The following is a 21,384-nucleotide window of genomic DNA, read 5'->3' as shown; positions in this document are numbered from 1 at the left end:
AAAGGAACAATTGCAGCCCTACCTGGAGATGCTGTGGATTGAACCTTGGGACCTTCTGCCTGAACTCTGCTACTGAACTATGACCCTTCCCTAAAGCAAATGAGAAAGCTCTCTTGAAGGATGGATTTACAAGCAGCAATAACCATTGCCATCCAAGCCTACATCCCCGTGGGATAAATTACTTCTTTATGACACCGCAGAGCTGTAAATTCATTATCTGTGTAAAGTCCAGCAATGTTTCCCAGGGGAATTTTCACAGAGGATATATTTCATCCATTCTTCAGAGACAACTGTTAGCAACAAGTTACTATGACAGGGTGTGAAATGGGAATCAATGAACAGTGATGTAGGTCTCCTGCAGGCAGGTGTTTCTGAGCTAATGCTCCTTGCTCACTCCTGTTCTCTGTTTCTGGCACCAGGCTGTCTGAAGCAGGTTAATCCACAGCCCTTTTGTAGATGTCCAGTGAGTGAGCTGGGGATGAGGGAGGAACTGTGATCAGATCCGCTGTGTCTTCCCTTTCTGCTATTATTTTATTATGGTCCCCCCCCCATCTTTTCATCAAAACAAAAATGCCTTTAGTGCTGAAACCATAAGGAACATTAACATTCTTTGGCTGAAACCCTGGTCACTCATTAATGGAGATCCAGAAAAGCTAAGGTCACAGCAATGCACTGGCAATGCACACCTATTTATGTGGCTATGTTCTTTATACACATAGACACATGCTCATCCTGTAAAGTGTGATGAGTGCCTAAGGCTGCACCCAGAGATCAGCTTCTCACAATGACGGCTGCGTTAGTTTGGAATTGTGAAAACCTTACAAGAATGAACACAGCACATGATTGCATGATCTGTACAGACAAGAGCACACATGGCTTGGAGTAGTATTGATGTGATATACATTACAGACATACCTGGTGTCTTGAAGCATCAGTAGTCTTTAAGGTTTTCGTTTGTTTACTTATTTATTTAACATAATTCATATACTGCTTGATTGTCATAAAACATCAAGTGAGTTTACAAAAAAATAATTAAAAATTTAAGTTAAAAGCTGTTTTTTTAAAATGTTCAAAAACTACTTTAAAGCAGCAAAAACTAAACAACAATGAAAACATGTGAAACTTCTACACGTCTGCATAAGCTTGCCTAAACAAAAATGTTTTAAGCAGGCATTGGAAAGAGGACAGTGAAAGTCCCTGCCTGGTGTCAATAGTCAGGGAATTCCAAAGTGCCACACTAAAAGATCGGTTTCTTAGAGAATGAGTACTGTATGGCAGATATAGCAGTGCCAGTTCTGCAGAGCAAAGCACTCAACTGGGCATATATAGGGTAAGGTGACCCCGCAAGTAAACTAGTCCCAACTTGCTAAGTTCTAATAGTAACACATTGAACTTGGTCCGATTTAGAGGCAGGCCTGCTGTAAAAGTGGGGGAAGGGAGAAGAGAACACTCCCTTAAGCTCTTTAGAAAAAAAAGGTGAGGTGTAAATGTAATAAATAAATTAGAATGGAATTTTCATCTAAGGCTTAATTTTCACAAAAGTAAATTATAACCATGAACATCACATAGGCATTTACACAGTTCCCTGTTCTTGGGCTACTAACAGCCCCACCATCGATCATTCTGAGCAGTCTAGTTTATTTACCATAAGTAAGATATTTAAAGGAAGTGGGTAACAGCTTTTCTTCTTTCTCTGCATTAGTGAGACAGTTATAACCAGCCTCAGCTGAGCTCCCAGGACAGGTAAGAAGTTCTAGCTTCTTTTCATCAGGGAGGTATTGTCACTTTGCGGTTGCCACTCCACCCTTCCACTCTGCCCTAAGCAAAGCTCCTGTGCCTTTATTGACCAAATGGCAGTGGAAACCTAACAGTGACAGCAATAGTTTTCTCTAATGCTGCTCACGCCAAAGGTAGAGGAGCTCTCTCTCACACGCAGCAGCTCTAGCACTGGGCTGGCCATGCAAGTAGCCTTTCATCTCTCCATGTGTCCTGAAAAGCCTCTCTTGTCTCATGCAGGAGGCTCTAATTACTGCTTTCTTCTCCTCATTTCTTTTAATTGTAGTGAAATCTAGCCTCACATGGGAAGCACTCAGTTCAGTAGTGTTTTATTGACACCTTTATTGGCTGTATACTTTTTTATTGGGCACATGCCACCTCCAGGATCTGACATCCCCCCCCCCTTGCCTATGCATACCAGTTTCTGGGGAACAACCCTGAGAGAGGACTGTTGCTCTCATGTCTTGCTTCTGGGCCTCCCATGAGCATGTTTGGGAAACGGAACAGTGGACTAGATGGGCCATTTGCCTGATCCTGCAGGACTCTGATTATGTTCCTATCACAGTAAAAATACAGGTCCTTGATCTTGTTTAGTTCTTATGCCTATTATGTCTATTCTATTCTATTCTATTCTTTTTATATATACTTTTATTGTGCTTTAAACAGATAAATATAAATAACCAAAATTACAAAAGAAAAATCCTTAATAATAATAATGGAAAAAGCTAAAAAAAAACCTACAAAAAATATCAAAGTACATGGCATAAAACATAAGCTATTGTGGGAAATAAAAAAGGAAATTTCCTCTAGGAAGGGGCCACTCACATGTTGCACACATGCCAACACTCTCTGGAAAGATTGCAAAATATGTTGTGCGGTGGGACTCCTTTTCCTGTATAATTCTGCTGCTAGGCCATGGAGAACAGCCATTTATTTGGATCACCAGAAAAGAACTGTTGCCCCTCAAGCTGATGGGTAATTGTGAAAATGGAAAGATCTGTGGCTAGAAAAAGGTTAGATTATCTGGATGTAAGTAATGGGTACAGTTAGTGGCCCTTGAATAAGTCCCTTGAATAAGGCAAGCACACACTATCAAAACAGCTTGTGCACAGCCAGGGCTTTTTCAGCAGGAACTTGCCGGAACTCTGTTTCTGCACCTCTCAGGTGGGTGCCAGAAAACAAAGGAGGCAGGTGTGGTGAGTTCCAGCCACCTCTTTTTCTGGAAAAATAGCACTGTGCAAAACCATGGTGAAGTAAATGACCTTTCTGATATGTGATTGATTCTTTGTGCCGGCTACCAACTTTTAAGCAGGGCCAGCTTGACAAACTACTGTGTAAAATCACCCAAAACCTTAGATGTCTTCGAGTGATGTAAAATGCTAACTTCACTTGCCCCTGCTGTATAAAAGTGACAGCAGCACTAGGACCCACCTGGATGGCCTGTCCCACAATGCCACATTCTGAGGGAAGACCCCTTCCTCAGACTGAGGTCCAGGGTGCTCACACTGCCACCACTTTGTCAACAATGAATGGGTGAGCGAGAACCCCGCTGGCTAACCAATCATTCACAGGCAGCTCTATGGGCGGGAGATTTGGCCCACGATTCACCGCCTCTCCCAATTTGTTGCCTGAGCCCTGTGGCTCAATGCAGCTCCTGGTAGGTCCAGCCCTGCACTTAGCTTCCCATAATCAAGGTGGCAGGAGAGAAAAGGGAAGTGATATTTTCCTCCCTGGGTGTTATTTCTCTCTGTGTCTCAGCTGGTGCCTGCATGAGGCACAGACAAGGCAGCCATGACAGTCTCCTACACCTTGAAAGTGGCCAATGCTCGCTTTGGGGGCTTCTCCAAGCTACTTTTTCGTTGGAAAGGGAGCATCTACAAGCTGCTCTACAAGGAGTTCATTGTCTTCGTCTTGCTTTATGGAACACTAAGTGTCATCTACCGGTAAGTTGGCAATATCCTGTTTAATGGAATGAAACCTCTCCAGGGGGACATAGTTAAAGACGTCTGAAATGGTTGAAGAACGTAAAATTGCTGTTCTTTTTTCAGGAGCATTCAATGTTGTGGTACTTTTGCTCTCAACTTTCAGAGCTTCATTACCAATCTGCTTGCCCCCCTTTAAACCAACCTCAGAATTAGACTGTTTAGTGGGGAGGAAGGCTCCCAGGGCTGACTTTCTTGCTGGGCCTTTCTCTCCATTACAATTGCATTCCACGCAGCCCACCAGGTCATTTACATGGGGATGGCTCTCCAGGCTTTCTTCCCATCACAATCATGCTCTTTCCAGACCACCAAATGGGCTGGAAGGAGACCAAATACATGGTGCTCCCCACCCCCCTGCCAGCCCTGGAGCAAAATTTGGCAGTGTGCAAGGGGCAAATTTGGCTGTGGGAGGCAGACTGAATACCTGCAGTGGGCTGCACAGATAGCCTGCAAAGGGCTATGGGTTGCCCTCATGTGTTTTAAATATTTTGTTTTTAATATTTTGTTGGGAGCCACCCAGACTGGGCCAACCCAGTCAGATGGGAGACATATAAATAAAATAATAGTAATAGTAATGGTAATAATTCAAGTAAATAAATCAAATTGTTCTAACATTCAGGAGAATCTGTTTCCCCTGAACATCATTAGTTGGCCAGGATGGGTGAGTGGGGTATTGTTGGATTCTGCTGAGAAGGGTAGAGCTACAGAGACTGCCACATTCATGCCTAGAGTCTCATGCCTTGCAACCCATAAATGACTTAAGCCCCAAATATCTGAAAAATCACCACTGTCCCTACACTTGATGGAGTGTTTAAATCAGCAGAGTCCTCTTGGTAGGGCTTTGAGGGGTGCCACCTTCCCAAGAAGGCATTATCTGTAGCAGCCCCTAAGATGTGGAGGTCCCACCCCACAGCGGTGTGTCTGGCATGTTCTTTATATAGCTCTTAGCAAGTGCTGAAGATACACCTCTGTACCTGGTCTTTGATACCAGTGCTGTGTATTTTTGGGACCTACCCTATTCCCGTGACTGCAATTTGTTTTAGTTGTTTTTAATACAGAATTTTAAATAGTTGTAACAAGCCCTGGGACCTGCTGGTGAAATCTATTGGAGGTGGTATTAGTGTTGTGTTGTTGTTGTTGTCTTAATATTCCTTGTATCCTTGAAAGAATCCTATTGTTTGCCATAGTGACAGTTATTTTGGTACTTAACCAAGCAGAGGGATTGCTTTGGCAGGGACAGAGAAGAGCCCTGGCTCCTGTTTGATTGAAGAAGAATGTTTATACCATGAGAGAGTTCAAGCCTGTTATTCTTCCCCATCTTCTGTAGGCACCTTCTGAATGTGGATCAGAAACGTCTCTTTGCAAAGGTGGCTGAATACTGCAACCGCTCAACTGACCTCATCCCTCTGTCCTTTGTCCTAGGTATGATTATGTACCTGCTCTTGATAGGAGGCCTTGTTGCTATGGTTTCTTGATTGCTTGCTTTAATTAAGGCCAGATGCATGCATTTGGTAAAAGCCCCTTTAATCTTCCGATTGCACAGAATCCCAAATTATTTCCCATTGGGAGGTACCACAAATCAGTGGCAGAGCTCATGGTATGCATCCAGGAGTGAATGAGGAGTCAGATGATCTGAAGGACTCTTGCTATAGACCACTCTAAAAGTCTTGCTCTGAATTACTGCAGAGGCTGACCCTGATGTTTGTGTGTGTGCGTGTGTGAAAGTGAGATTGATGCAGCAAAGACCACATCACGAAAAAAGAAATGTGAGTGGTGTCACAAAACAAAAAAAGGGAAGTTAAAAAGTAGGAGGTGGATAATTCAAATGAAAAAGGAAGTGACAGCTTGACAGGTGAGAGAGTTTATGTCTAAATGACGTACAGCTAGGGCTGCAAAAATGCACAATGAACTTGCCTGATTCTCCTGAGTAAACAGACCTAGTTTTCACATTAGAAGTCTATATCAGAAATGCAGGCCTAAATAGATCTGCTTAAAAATGATTCCCTTGTGAATTTTCATTGCCTTTGCAAAACTTTACTGTAAGAAGGTCAACTGAAGTAAAATTGCAGTTCTTCCTAGCCTGAATTAGGTGTGGACTTGCTATTCCTAGAAGGAAGGCATTGGAAGGAGTAAACAATGACTCTCCACGTAGGCCATATGTTCTTTTGAGCTTCCAAGAAGCCGATATCATGCCATAGCAAGCATTGGAAGGGAAGCGTAAGATGGGATATTAGGCAGATGGGGCACCTGCCCCAGGCAGAAGATGCAGAGGTGAGGTGTTGGAAGGCAGAGATCTGTGTGTACCATGGGGCCTGCCCTGCACTTCCTAAGCTAGCCTTCAGGCATGGTTGAGGTTGCTGGCACATCAGTACTGTTGTCAACTCTGTTTCTGTACATGCAATATGCAGGTGGGGTGGGAAGAGGAAACCTTTTGTTATTTGCCTGGATGGGAAACATACCATTTTTCTCCCTCATAGGAAAGCTTCAAGAAGGGAAAATGGGAGGGCTGGCAGGAAACCCAGTGGTTTTGAATGTGTTGATCTTTTGTTAATATGTGCAAATATAGATAAGAGCAAGGGTTGGTTTTGCCTCCATGCCTGCCAGAATCCCTGAATATTGATAAATATAACTCTTTGCACTTCCCTGTTTTGTATGGCTGCTGTTTGGTTTTTTATTCAGCCACAGCCTGAAAAATGCTCTTATTTCTTTCCAAGAATGTTAACTCTTTTAAAAAGAGTGAAATTTCAGCAGATAAGATCGGTACTCAATTGAAGATTATGACAAATCCTAAGCACCCTGGCAATTTCCCAGAGAAATGGTTCCCACCATTAACATGTGTGGACTCTTTGAAGAATTTTTGTAAACAAACTGCCTCTAAATTGTGATTGCAGACTTCTGCACTAAGTATTAAAGAATTTTATTTGCCTAACAAGAAATAGCAAGCTCTGAGGTACACAGTATACTGAAACTTTTCATTACCAAATTCTAAATGTAAAAAATAATTTGACAACTTCATAAATCTTTAGTTTTGTAGCTTTCATAAATGTTTTTGCTTCTTTTGTAAAGATGACCAACCAACAAAAAGGGGAATGAAATTTTGTCTTCTGTCATACAGATAACTTCTTTAACAATTCCTTAACAAAATTATTTGACAAGTTAACCAACTCCTAGAGCTCAAATGGGTAGAATGTTTCTGCTCTCAGTGCCAATGTGCTAAAATGGCAGCAGTTCATTATGCCTGATGACCTTGCCTCATGCTCTCTCACTGTTTCCAAGTCCTCATCCCTCATCCCTCTTCCACCTCTCTCTCCTGGCAGGTTTCTATGTCACACTGATCGTGAACCGCTGGTGGGCGCAGTATACCAGCATTCCTCTGCCAGACCAGCTCATGTGCGTCATTTCCAGCAATGTGCATGGGAAGGATGACAAGGGCCGCATCTTGCGCCGCACTCTCATCCGTTACGCCAACCTCTCCTCTGTGCTCATCCTGCGCTCGGTCAGCGCTAGAGTCCTTAAGAGATTCCCCACTATGGACCACTTAGTTGAAGCTGGTGAGTTTAACTTGGGGAAATGAACAGGATGGTCTGGGAGTCTACTTTTATTAGTCTTTCTAAGGTGCCACAGGGATCAAGAGATTATTCCACCAGAACCTATTACTGACTGGTGGCCCCTGAAGCTCTTCCCAGTATCAAGGAGCAGATGGAGAGGCAGTGCTCCAACTTTCCCTTGCTCTCTTGCAGGCTTCATGACACAAGATGAGCGCAAGAAGTATGAGAGTCACCACTCAGACTTCAACAAGTATTGGATCCCTTGTGTGTGGTTCACTAATCTAGCAGCCCAAGCCAGGCGGGAAGGAAGGATCCGGGATGACGTGGCGCTCAGATTGCTCATAGATGTAAGTATTGCAGTGAAATTGCTTGACCAGCTATGCAAATGTGAAATAACCACCTGTCTTTCTCTGTCCAGGAACTGAACCTCTACCGCTCCAAATGCAGCATGCTTTTCCACTATGACTGGATAAGCATTCCCTTGGTCTACACACAGGTGAGCAAGCAGCACTCCACACCCTCTGGATACTCTTGCACGTCTCAATGCTCATCTCTCAGTAGCAGTTTTGTTCCTGCAAGTGGACTAAAGGTTACTTTTCCCATACACTTTCTCAATCTCTCTTGGTGCATCTCCACAGCACAACTCTACTTAGTTTTATTTAGCATCTCATTTTTTTATTGCACATGAAAGGAACAAGTTTCCAGCTCCAAAATATTTGATGTTCGTTGGGAAACAGCTGACTAACAAGCTAGGAAATAGATCAGTTTGTGAAAGTGCCAGTTTAATTGTTTTTGAATTGGTAGGGTGCACAGGACATGCTAGCGCATAATGTGCAGACCTCCTGTACTGTAGGAGAATGTTTTGGTTCCTGCAATGAAAAACATAGTTCCGTGATGCTCTCTTGAAACCCTGGCAAATGTTTAACAGCCACTTCTCCACAGGTGGTCACCATCGCTGTCTATTCCTTCTTTGCTTTGTGTGTGATTGGGCGTCAGTTCCTACAACCTGTGGACCCAAGTCAAAACAAAACAATGACAAAAAAAGATGAGGACCTAGATCTGTATGTTCCCTTACCCACTCTTCTACAGTTCTTCTTCTATGCTGGTTGGCTGAAGGTGAGGATGTTGGCTCCCATTTTCCATGCAGATGGCTTCATTGACTTGATCTTCAGTCTTCAAATTACAGTGGTACCTCAGGTTAAGTACTTAATTCGTTCCGGAGATCCATTCTTAACCTGAAACTGTTCTTAACCTGAGGTACCACTTTAGCTAATGGGGCCTCCCGCTGCTGCCACGCTGCCAGAGCACAATTTCTGTTCTCATCCTGAAGCAAAGTTCTTAACCCGAGGTACTATTTCTGGGTTAGCGGAGTCTGTAACCTGAAGTGTATGTAACCTGAAGCGTATGTAACTCAAGGTACCACTGTATAAGATATGGGGTGCTGAGACAGAGTTGGTGTGAGCACCAATGAGTCCCATGCATTCTTTGAACCAGATGGGAAGATTCAGGGGCTCAAGAGGCTGTCACCATCCGCAGATTCTGTCCCTTCTGGATTTTACAGTACTGTAAAGAGAAGTGGGCTGTGGGTGTTCTTCCACTCCAGCCTCGATTCCACTCTCCCTGCCATTGAGTCAGCATCCTGACTGAGCATGTGCAATCCTCGTTGGGCTGGTTTATTGTGGTTCCTCCCCTTATGGTCCCTACTCTGAAGGTCTTTTAAACCTTTGCACATTGTAAGGTTCCCCCAGCCTGCTATTACCTCTCCTTGTAGCAGGGTGGTAATGATTCGCCTACATAAACAACACTCACAGCCTAAATGCTGGAAATAAAGGGAGCAAAGACTTGCAACAGAAGGTGCAAGCCAGATGCTCACCTGAAGAAGTAAACTGTTCTGATTGTGGATGCTCAGTCCCCAGCCTTTCTGTTGAGTGCAGAAGGTTTGCAGAGGACTTCTTGTGCCCACTGGACTAGAATCCTCCATAAGACCAAGGGCCCCAGTAAATCGTAATGGGGGAGGTTTCGTGCACATGGGAATGCTAAAGGGTTGCATGTGCAACATGCCACCCACCCCATTCACAGTTTGAACATTGGTGTGTTCAGGCATGAACATGGCTAAAATACAGCAGCTTCACTGTTCTGGATTGCAAGCACTGTTTTGTGTGTGCGTGCACACTGTCATTTTGGATAGGAACCAGCACCCAAAGAACTAGCAAGCGTATTAGTATGCAACACAGCAGCTCAGCTACCTAATACTTTTTAATCACATCAAAGCAGAATGCTTTGCAATGTTTCTCAGTTTTCCAGAGAATGCCATTGGCAATGAAGACAAGCTAGATGACACTGTGTTTAGAAGGGCTGCCTGCTAAAATTTACAAAAAAGGATAGCTCTAATGGCACTCAGTTGCCTCCCAAATTCAAATATGGAATATTCATATGCTATACCTTTCTTTTCCTATAGGTGGCAGAGCAGATAATTAATCCCTTCGGAGAGGATGACGACGACTTTGAAACTAACAAATTGATAGACAGGAACCTTCAAGTGAGTCTTAAAACAAAGGCCTAGTCACACTTCACACAGGTATATCCAGCATACAACTTAGCGTCCTGGGTGTTTGGGTATTTTTAAATATGCTTAATTACCTCCATGCTGGCCTGAAGAATCTGGTAAGCTATTTGTCATCTATACTGTTCTACCTCTGTGTATACCACCTTTCCCATTTCTGCTATCCACAGTCCAAACCTTTATCTTTCTCTAAACGTTTTATGCAAAGCAATGGATGCAGAATAGACCAGTGTTTCCCAACCGGTGTTCCGCGGCACACGAGTGTGCCGTGAGACATCGGCTGGTGTGCCGCGAGATACCTGGAGGGAGGCGGGCGAGTCGGGCGGCGAGAGGTCGCGCCTCCTGCTGCTGCCTGGCGCTCCTCCTCGCAGCCGGCAGCGCTGCCTGGGCGCCTCCGCGCGACTCTGCCTCGCTGGGTTTGGTCTCCCAGCAGAGACGGGTCACACGCGCCCCTCCCTCCCTCCCTCAGCCTGCGCGGAGGGAGAGCCAGAGAGAGGCATCGCTCCTGCGCTCCGAGGCGGATTGAGCGCAGCTGAGAGGAGCTGCCGAGGGAAAAAACTTTCACTTTTGTGCGTCCCTCCCGGCGTGACGCTGCGCGCTGACGTCACGGGGCGGGGCTTTAATGGTGGTGTGCCGCGAGATTTTTTTTCAGTAAACAGGTGTGCCGTTGCCCAAAAACGTTTGGGAAACACTGGAATAGACCATATATCAAAGAATCAATTGTCTTTACTCACATGCTGAATATAGCGCCCTGAATATTCATTTGTCTATTAATGCTCCCCTTCCCACACTTTTGACAGGATACTTTCTTTGATAGTACACACGATCCCCTTGTAGGCTTGGACATAACCCAGTTCACCTTTTATTGGGACAACAAATTGCTTACTTCAAATCTCTAGTAACACACAGAAAAAGTGGCACTTTTGTGAGGCAATTTGTCCTTTTTGTAGTATCATGAAGAGCATTCTAAGATCTTGTTAATTGGATCTTCTTTCTCCCTGGTTATTAAATGATTTTTGTTTTACAGATCTGCAAGTCACTTTGAGACTTTTGTACAAAGCAATGAATAAATGTAATCAATCGATCTGAAACAGAAGCATTTTTATTTAGCTGCCTCTTATATTGCTGGTGTTCTTTGATACTTTTTCCTATTGAGAACCTTGTGTTTAACGCACAACTGTAACTAAAGCACAATTGTAATTAAAGCAATTACAAGTCTTATGCAGGTCTTTGATGAGAAATATTCCTTTGTCTGCTCAGGTGTCTTTGCTTTCAGTGGATGACATGTATCAGAACTTACCACCAACTGGAAAAGACAAATACTGGAATGAATCTACAGCTCAGCCCCCGTACACAATGGCTACAGTGGCAGAGACGTTGAAACCTTCCTTCATGGGTTCTACCTTTGACATGCGGTAAGTTCAGCTATGTTGCCATGGCAAAAGGCTGACAACCTGAGCCTGGCCACTTTGCCAGATACAATCTCTTCCATCAGCTATAAGGGATGGGACCATTTTCCTGGATTGCATTTTACCACCTCAGCCTTTACTTTATAGAGTTTTTACAATTAGCCCTGAATCCAGTGTTAAGAAAGAATATTTGCACAATGCATAATGAACACAGGATGCATCCTGTGAGCCACACAGAGCCACATCCAAAAATGGCAAAGTGGCCTAATCCAAATCCTGATTAGGTAACGGGCCCGACCACTTTTTAGAGATACAAGAACCTACAACAATATCAGATCATTTGGTATGTCATATCAGATCATTTGAATGAATGCATCCACCCCACTGTCGCATCATTTTCCTTTGAATTTCATAGTAGGAAATCTGACCATTCTGAAGGTATGGACCAATTTCAGTGCTACAATCAGGTGTGTTTACTTCACCCAGTCTGTTCCCCTTCTGCAGGATGAGTGATGATCCAGAGCAGAGCCAGCAGGTGGAAGCATCGCCCAGCATGAGCCGCATTCAGACTCCCCTGCTCAACCGCTTCCTCACTGCAGCTGCCTCTCCTGCAGTCAGCCTCAAAAATTTTGGCAAGGGCAGTCGGATTCAGCATCCCCAGCTACTGCGCCTAAGGACTGAGGGCACCTTCCCCTCTTCCAGCCCCAGCTTCTATCGCAGGGAAGATCCTGAAGCAGTTGGTCGCATCGACGAAGAAGACATGGAGGATGAAGAGACCAGGCTTAGTGAAACCTCCTCCCCTGGCTGCCACTTCAAAGTCCCCCATAAGAACACAAACGCTGAGAATTTGAGAAAAGAGCTGCCCAGCATTACAGTGGTGGAGCCCCCAGATGAGATCAGTATCAGTGACCAGCCATCTAGCTAAGGCCCAATCCTTTTAAGGCAGAATTTAGCCACACGGGTCCAGTACATACAAGAGAAACTTGCCCTATCTAAGCATGCATACATTAAGGGATAAAAACACTAACGCCAAAGATTTGCAGCTGCCCATTCGCATATTGAAAGCCAAGCACTCGATAAATAACTCGCCTATGGGTAGGAACAATCGAAGGATTTCAAATTTGTTTAGCCCAACCACATGCTGCGAAACAGTGTTTCCACACTGAAGTTACCTTGTGGGCCCTGAAATAGGAAGAAAAGTACTGACATATGCACACACATAAAAACATCATCCTTTTACCTAGCAGGGTTGTCCTTGAACAGGTAAAAAAAGCTTGAATAAACAGGTACTTGCAGTGATGCAGCTTTTTGGAATCAGCACTCAGTTGAAGATTTAATTTAGTTTAGTTTATTTATCGAACAATTCTAAGAAATGTTAATTTTACATGCTGTATAAATAGCTGAAAGGTTTTTTTCAATAGAGAAATGTGTGTGGTTAAACTGAAATATTGAAGGAAATTCTAGGGAAGCACAATGAAACAAATTCAATGCTTACTTTCAAAATGTTTATTGTAAGGCTGCAATCCTATACTTATTTACCTGAGTTAATGAACTCAAAATAATTTACTTCTGAGTAAGCATGTACAGGATTACTCTCCCCCTCCTCATATTAGTATAAATATGCATATTTATTAGTAAATAGGTCAATGGGGCTTACTTCTTGGTAAGCATATTTGAAAGTGCAGCCTGAGAAGGGGCTATGAATGAAGGCATTGAAATCTGACCATATGAGCATTCTTAGAGCTATACACACAAAATAACTTTCTTAGGATAATCTCCTGAATAAAAGTTAACTCCAACTTTGATTTTAGACTATTACTGTAAAGTTTTAGTAGTGGGATGAGCACTGTATCTAGCTGCATATGCTTTCTGTAAAGTTATGTGGAAGTCTGGAGATTTGCTATCTGTCCAAACCCATATAAGCAAGCCATTTATTTGTCTGGTATGTTCTTAAGAGATCCATGCTCCCATTCATAGAACTTGTCCTTACCCTCTCAAACTGATGAAAATGTATCTTGTTAGAAGATAGTATTGTTCCCAGCCTTCGAAAGGACCAGACTTTTGGAAAGAGGCCTGGCCCTTCTGCTAGAAGGGAGTTAATCTTGCACTGGAATGAGACCAGAATGTCACGAAGAAGACAATCTAGACACTTAGCAGTGCACCAGTTGTTTTGTCGCTAAATGTAGTAATAATAATGTAAAAAAATCAACTAACAGCTTCCAATTTGGGCAGTTCAGCTGCCAACAACAAACGCATTAATAATTTTCTCAGCTTCCATTCATTAATACCCTGTGCACATACCTAATCATTAGAAATATATGCTATGCATTGGAAGAGGATGAAGACTCTGAAAATTTGTTCTCCATGGGGCCACCAAAAACAGGATATTTTGAAGTGTACACTACAAAGCTCATGATGCAAGGGGACTGGGAGAACAAATAGAAGACAACACACCTGTGCTGCTGACATTTATAGCACCATACTGTATAATGAGAGTTCATCATACCTAAGTATAGAGCTTCAACCCTATTCAGGGAAACTTAAGTTATTAGCTTTAAGAATTGGGCAATTTAGCAAAGAAGTAAATGCAAAGCAAAACTTTACTGACATTGCTGCTGTTATACTACAGAATACTCAACAAATGAAACAGCCATGGCAGATTGATGGTCATTAAGTCCTTAGTTACTTAGTTAATATTTACTATTCTAAACAAAAGTGAGCGCACACCCCCTCAATGCATGTTGGAGGGAGTAGTATTAGTAGGCATGCCTGATGGCAGATGAAAACCACCAATTCTACACCGTGAAGTATGCGGTTCAGCAATCCTGCCTGCCAAAATCACAGCTCCAAGGGTGGCATTTTAGTATAGTGGTAAGGAAAAGCCTGACCCTACCATTAAAACAGTGTGTGCTTTTTAACGCGGATAACACTTCCAAGTCAAACAACTTTCACTCATTTTTTAAAAAAAACTTCCATACAAGCATACTTAGTGTGAATGCACTAGCTTCCAAACAGGAGGTTGCAACTGTTCCCTGGGCTTTAAATATCAATGTAGAACAGCAGCTAAGCAAATGTCTGGCTTAGTATTTTGTCCAAACCCAGAATCCTGGTTAATGTCTCTCCTCCTTAACCACAACCTGTAACCACAGGACAAACCTTGGCTACAGATCATGGTTAAGGAGAAACCCTAACCAGGATCTCAGGTTCAGAAGACATATTAAGACAAACCTTGCATTAGCTTTCATCCCATAGCACTTAAAAATCCTGGGGGAAAGCAAAGTAGGTGTGAGCTCCTCGCCAGCAACCAACACGTTCACATGGTCACAGTAAACTATACTCAAGTCTTTGCCTCACTGTCCATAAATAATCACATCAATCATTTATACAAGACTCTGTAGGTATTTATTCAGCACATTAGATACAGTGACTGTTCATTTGCCTTTCCTGGCTTTGATCTTCCTCAGGTAGAATTCTAGTTCCTTGCCTTCCAGAAGGTATCCATCTGCTCGACCACACTGCCCAGGCCGGGAGGCAATACAAGCTGCAAAACGAAATCATATTAGAAATGGGGAAGTATCAAGTAAGAAGAACTCGGCTGCTTTTCCCTGTGTAATGTACTTCTTGCCAGTCTTTCATGCCAAGACATCATCGCTAACCTCTTGAGACAAAGCAATTTAATGCTAATGAACCCATCTTTTTTCCAAATTGGGGTGGGTGGGAGGATCATACCATCTCCCCTCCCCAAGTTGCAAAGTCTAAGGAACCACCAAAACCATCCTGATGAAGTCACCTTCAGAATTTGAATTGTCACCACTTGCATTCAGCAGCAGAACTGGACAAAGTTTTCGTCACAAGGCCAACTTCAAAACACCAGGGAACACAATGTTGCCTGCCACTTGAATGACTTTACACATGTGGCAATCGTGGTTGAGAAAAGCCTGTAACACTTTTCTAGTAGAGTCTCTCAGCTTTTGCCAAGAGTTGAATGAGCAAATCAGCAATGCAAAGTCAGATTTGCTGAATTAGTACCGCAGGGTTTCCTGAAATCCAGAAGGTAATAAAATGCAATTTTATAATAACTATAAGACAAAACAGCATCCACCCACCACAGCACCTAGGCTACTGGCAAACACAGCACCCTTTTCTGTTTCAGAGTCTCACCAAGTAGCTTCCCTTGCTGGAACTGCTCCTCCAGAAGACTACTGATCTTCGCATTCTTTTTTCTTTCATCATACTTCTTCTGAATTTTCTTTGAACGCTTCTTGTTTAAGATTTCTTCTTCCTCAGGAGTCTGGAACAAGAGCAGAAGCATGTGAAGGAGTTCAACTGATAGTCAGTTCCCATAATTTCACCCATTTAATGTTTATGTAATTGGTTTTTGTAACCAACGTAGAAGTCTCATTTGGCATTAAGCAGTATATAATTTACTAACAAGTGATTGAAGGAGCTTGAATGAGCTGGGTATGTTTAGCCTGGAAAAGAGGAGACTGAGAGGACATAGCCATCTTCAAGTATTTTAAGGGCTGTCACATGGAAGGAGCATGCTTGTTTTCTCCTGCTCTGGAGAAACCAATGGCTTCAAGTTCCAAGAAAGGAGATTCTGACTAAACATTTGTAAAAGCTTTCTGGTGGACTCTCCGTCCTTGGAGGTTTTTAAAAAGAGGTTGGATGGCCATCTGTCATGGATGCTTTAGCTGAGATTCCTGCATTGCAGGGGGCTGGACGAGATGACCCTTGGGGTCCCTTCCAACTCTTAAGATTCTATGATTATAATATTGAGGATCTGAACCTGGCCAAGTGACAAGTAACAGAATGAGCCAGTACCAGCACTGTGTACATTAAGAATTCATTTAACTTTCTGCATTTTTAATTCAAAGCTTCTGTGCCCGTATCAGCGAAGAGATGCTGTAACTGGACAAGAACCAACAATGGAGGGTGGTCAGATGTCTTCTTCAGATTAATGTCTGTCATCGCTCTCCATTCAGAAGCAGAACTGGACAAAGGTATCCTCACCAGAAGACAGAAGAACCCTAAACTCTAGGGCAAAGTGGCTGAACGCTTAACAATTAAAAAGCACAGAACAATCATCTGCCTCTGCAGGCCCACTTAATACATACCAACTTAGCACCCTTTTTGCGCCCGAGTGGCAAGGCATAGTGGGCTTCATACCACTGTCGGTATGGTGTGCTGTCAATGAGGACAATGCAATTTTTGACCAGGGTCTTTGTGCGCACCAATTCATTGTTAGACGCATTGTACACTACGTCAATGATTCTGGTTTTGCGGGTACAGCCTGTAAAAACAAGAGACCATGTTACAAATTCCAAGAGCAAAATACAAATCCATGGCAAAAGAGCCTCTCATGTACATAAAAACCATAGGCCCCGAAATCCCCTTGGAGGTTGAAGTTTGCAGGATCTGTACAGCTTCTGCTTTAAAAATACAGTTGTGAAGTTTCTATTACATCTACTTTTAAAACACCCACTTAAAGATCATGAGGAAAATTGGAATTTGCGTACAATTTGGAAAGAATTTCCCCAGACCCTAGGTTAACCAACCCACTCTTTCTGCAAACCTCAACTTTTAAAAAATATAATCTGTTACAGAGCAGCACCATAGGGAAGGTGCATTTTCTGCACTTACTACTATAAGATAAAATAATAGCATAGAAGCGGTCCTAGAAATGTGCACTATTTCCCGATTTCAGTAGAACTTATCCCTTTCTGTGAAAGGCAAATGCTTTACAAACAACTCCGTGTCTGTGAATGGGTTGCGTTCTGGGCCTTCACACGTTGGCAGAGTGCACATAAGCCCACCCTGCCCCCTTCCAGGTCGAAACAACCCACGTGTTCCAGGTTCCACGTCAACTGAACGTGTGCCTGTACCTTGTTTTCAAATTTATGATTACCTTTTGCCTTTGGAAGATAGTCTGGAATATTGGTCATAAGCCAATGGTCTACAACCAATTAATGAAAAGGTGTGTTCCAATTGCCCATCTGCACAAAATTTTAATGATCAAGTTCAATATTAAATATGGAATGGTGGAAATACAGAATCTGCAATCAAGTGAATAATCTCCACCAAATTAGAAAAAAATAGTAACAAGATTGTAATCTGACACTTCCATAAAGTAAGAAACTTTGGGCAGACTAACCCAAATAGGCACTCTAAGGCACCAATAAGGAATCACACTCAATGTACACTCAGTATTTGATTTTTGCAGCAGGGGATTTTCTTTGCCTATTACTGTCTCTGTAGCCACAAAATGTTTAGACCAGGCCTCCTCCCTTCTTGTCCCTTGGCAACAGAATTGAAGTTTTTCAATCCATCTTTAACATCTCACAGCATTACTCAATGTTTAACAGCACCTGTGATTAAAATCAATTCACACAATAAAATTCTTGGGAAAATACACCTCAAATGTAGTATACAAACAATTTTGTTTCCCCTTTAAATTTACATAACTGCCCTTGAAGCAACAATGCACTCACTCAGGGTAACTATGACACTACCATCACAGAGTGTTTAGGAATTCACCAAAACTCTCTTAAGGTCAAAGTTATCATCACTGTTCTCTTGTTTTAGCTTCCAGATCACTAGTATGTACAATCCTAGCTAATGCCACACAGAGGAGCCATTTTGCACTTACATTCAGACCCCCAAGAGAAGTTTCCAACATCGAGACGCAGAGCACGGTATTTTTTATTCCCTCCACGTACCCTTACTGTGTGAATTCTCCTAGGGCCAATCTACAACAAAACAGAACAGACTAGGTCAAACCACACGCGTACACATCACTAAAATCTTCTTACAAATACTCAAACCACATGGCAACATGGTCAGTGTAACTATGACAACCCCTAGCATTGGTGAGTGCAACAATGACCAAAACGGTCTCGCACCCACCTAAGGTGTAGCTCTCATCACTCCAGTTGCCTCCCATTCCAAATATAATGGTTCAGATCTACTTATTTATGCAACTAATCCAGCACACCAGACTTTGGACTTGTGTTTAACTCCTCATACTGCACTATAGTCTAAGGGGAAATTCAGATGCAATTTGTGACATGGCACATTTGTGGTGTGCCTCAGTTGCTTGAAGTCAAGCATCCCACCAAGAGTGCCCCTGTACTTGAATGCACACAAAGGAGATTGGATCCTGGTTCATACATAGAAGTACAAGAAAGGAATCGCTGCATGCTACTCACAGTCAGAAAAATAAACTGGAGAACAGTTACTACTGGGAAATTCAAGGGCACACTTTTATTAAGTTATAATTTATGAGTTCTACTCTGAAAATAATCTAATTTTTGCACATTCATGCTGCTTCCAGGTCAAGCACTCAAAAATAGATTAATATATTTTATAACATGAACCTCCTTTACAGCATGAACCTTTGATGACTCTAAACTAGGATAATCCCATACGATCAGCATTTTAAAATGTGCTCTTTCAGGTTACTCAAGAACAAAGAACCCCTGCAACGAATACTGAGGGGTCCTGAGCAGTGCGCGGAGGTCTCAAGTACTCCAAGAAACATATATATGCTTTCTAATTTAAACAGGGATTTTGCAGTCATAAGCTGAGCATCAAAAAGACAAAGAGGCAGCTAGCTGCACAAGTAATTATCCACTAGAGAGCTACAAGCACATACTTTGGTATTGGCAGGGGGTCGCCCCAATTCATACTTCCTCTTCTTGTGGTAGGGCTTTCGCTTCCCCCCGGTCTTGCGGCGCTTGTGCCAGTTGTCCCTGGAGATACCTGAGCGGACAGAACAAAAGCCAAATGGTGAAGACGAGCGCGCGGCACAGAGCAGGGCCTTTTCACCTCAGCCGACTGCAAGAGTTCCTTATGCCCAGAGTTACTCAGCTCTCCAAGGTAAAAAATGTCTCCGCACGGCATTCTCGGTGGAAGATGCTTCATCACAGCAACACGGGGCAAAGGAACGCGAAGGGGGCCCTTGGCTCAACGCCAGTGGGAGGCCGCTTCCCGCAGACCCTTCCTCCAGGGTCGGCAGCCAACGCGTCAAAATGGCAAAGGCACGCAGGCCCAGGCACAACCTGCGGCCGAGGCGGGGCCCAACCATGAAAGCGGCAAAAAGGAGCCACCGGCCCAAATAGACCCTGCACTGAATCGTGCAAACGCCCCTGTCCCTCATTACTTGAGCTGCATCCCCGCTGGATCGACCACCTGGCCGGATGGGAACGGATGGAAGGACCTCACCCTCCAGCTTCCCAAGCTACTCACCCATCCTTCTCCGGAGGCGCCGACTGCAAAGAGAAAGCCGCAAAGCACCACGGGGCGGTTTGTTGCCCGTCAAATCTCGCGATGGCTTCTGCGTGATCTCAGCGCGTCCTCTGTGCGTCTGAACGTCATCGAAGTGAGACGCGCCTGCGCGGTCGGCGAAGGAATGCGACCGCGGCAAAGACAAGAACCGAAGTGTGTCCGATGGCAGGTGTGCGCGGAAGGGAGCGAGCTATTTGTACACAGCCATGGATGACCGCTCCACGCCGCATTAGTGCTTCAGTGCTTTGCTACTCTGCGCAGGTCTGTTACTCGCCCCATGCAATCGCGTAGGAAGGTTTCTCCACTTGCAGTAGCTGTAGAAAAGGGAGCTTCTCGCACGTTTTCCGCAGTTCTGCAGCCATGACAGGTAAGCTAAGCCTGCTAATGTTCCCTCTCCTGCATGACCGTTAAAAAGGTACACGGCTCTTGTAAAATAATCGTATCCGGTAGTTTTAAAAAATACGCACGCAACGAAACGGAAAGGCAGATTAACACAAAATTTAGGTGGTACCAACTACGCCTGTCCTTCACATATGACATTGGCGACAATGGCATACAGTGAAGGGTTGTAACTGTCTGAGAAAGATGGAAACCAGAACATTTGGAATAGGCTAGTGCTGATCTCATTATCCCCCACGACAGGTGCTAAATTAGATACGAAGGAAACATCAGTTACAACTCTTATGATAAGGGTATCTTCTATAAATTTGGGCTTTGCATAGATATGTCAAAAACCCACTGCACTCCATATATACATTCACACACACATTGAAGACAATTCTTTATACATCTAACAAATGGGCTCTAGTTTATGAAAGCATGTACCACAATAAATCTGCTTTAGACTTTAAGGTGTCAATGCAGGAAAGCCAGTATTTCAGCATAGAATCAGAGTTGGATGGGACCTTGAAGTTCAACTCTTTGCTGATGCAGAAAATCTACAAAATCCCAAATAGGAGACCAGGATTTGGTTAGGAAAAAACCCGATACCCCATTCTAATCCTCCACTGTGCATCAAAACTGACATAAGCCAGATTCTTCACAGATATCACCTGTCTTACCAAGCATAGTCATATCCCCAGCTGAGAGTCTAGTCATATCAATACAGCTCTAGGAAGGTTCCAGATTTTACTATGCAATGCTTGCAACCTAGTTGAAATTAATTTGAAAGGAGTTGATAAATGTTTAAGTACATGTGAACCTATATAGCCATCCTACAAGTTCAGCTAAGTTTATTTATTACAGTAGTTCAGAGTCACAATAAATGTTATCCTTTGGTGAGTCAGCATTCCTCTGCTGTTACCTGAACATGTGATTGAGAGTACTTGCAGCAGATGATTTCTGCATATTGGTGAGCAGATACAGTCTCCTATGCTAGCTGTGTATATATAAGTTGCCCGTAGTATGTTGATTCATAATATATTCCTGCTATTTCTGTAAATTAAATATTTTGGTTGTTCATGTTGAGTCTGATGCAAAGGCCCTCTTAGGATTACACATTCCTAGTGAGGTTTTGTTGTTGAATAGCAGGTTCCCATGCTGTATAATTCATTGCTTTTAGAAGTGATTTGCCATGTAGCAATGAGAATGTTGTTCAGGAAGCTTCAAGCCCAAGGAACTGCTGAGCATAAGGAACTAAGTTCTTTGGGTGCAATAATTGTGTCTTTGAATTTTATGAATTGAAGCTGTTTCTAGAGCCTGTGGATTATTATATTTATTTCCCACTTTCCCCCAAGGAACTCAATATAGCATATTGGAGGGGGGGTTATTGGGTTGCTTTGTATTTTGTGATTTTATATTGTAACCACCCCAAGACCTGC

General features: G+C 43.3%; 3 protein-coding genes across 4 annotated transcripts in view; 2 read left to right on the top strand and 1 right to left on the bottom strand.

The window, feature by feature from the left end:
- Positions 1-1,679: 1,679 nt before the first annotated feature.
- On the top strand, positions 1,680-14,784 carry BEST4 (bestrophin 4). The gene is made up of 10 exons (XM_082226766.1): positions 1,680-1,743; positions 3,535-3,719; positions 5,086-5,180; positions 7,076-7,309; positions 7,499-7,653; positions 7,725-7,802; positions 8,249-8,422; positions 9,765-9,845; positions 11,130-11,284; positions 11,783-14,784. The coding sequence occupies exons 2-10, from the start codon at positions 3,568-3,570 to the stop codon at positions 12,201-12,203; spliced, it is 1,545 nt and encodes a 514-aa protein (XP_082082892.1). The 5' UTR covers positions 1,680-1,743; positions 3,535-3,567; the 3' UTR covers positions 12,204-14,784.
- RPS8 (ribosomal protein S8) lies at positions 14,658-19,673 on the bottom strand. Its single transcript, XM_082226808.1, has 6 exons — positions 19,526-19,673; positions 18,933-19,039; positions 17,928-18,027; positions 16,396-16,571; positions 15,440-15,569; positions 14,658-14,819 (listed from the first exon to the last, which is right to left on the bottom strand). The coding sequence occupies exons 1-6, from the start codon at positions 19,527-19,529 to the stop codon at positions 14,710-14,712; spliced, it is 627 nt and encodes a 208-aa protein (XP_082082934.1). The 5' UTR covers positions 19,530-19,673; the 3' UTR covers positions 14,658-14,709.
- A 16-nt stretch (positions 19,674-19,689) lies between these two features.
- The window catches only part of TMEM69 (transmembrane protein 69), a 35,953-nt gene continuing 34,258 nt past the window's right edge, over positions 19,690-21,384 (top strand). For both annotated transcript variants that reach the window (XR_014220770.1, XM_082226795.1), the window contains exon 1: positions 19,690-19,931. The gene's annotated coding sequence lies outside the window, so the exon portion shown is untranslated. The remainder of the gene's footprint in view (positions 19,932-21,384) is intronic.

This window comes from Podarcis vaucheri (genome assembly GCF_965113315.1).
Source record: "Podarcis vaucheri genome assembly, chromosome: 6".
In the NCBI taxonomy this organism is placed as follows: Eukaryota; Metazoa; Chordata; class Lepidosauria; order Squamata; family Lacertidae; genus Podarcis; species Podarcis vaucheri.
Note: the sequence above shows the minus strand (reverse complement) of the source record. Positions and strands in the feature narration are given on the sequence as shown.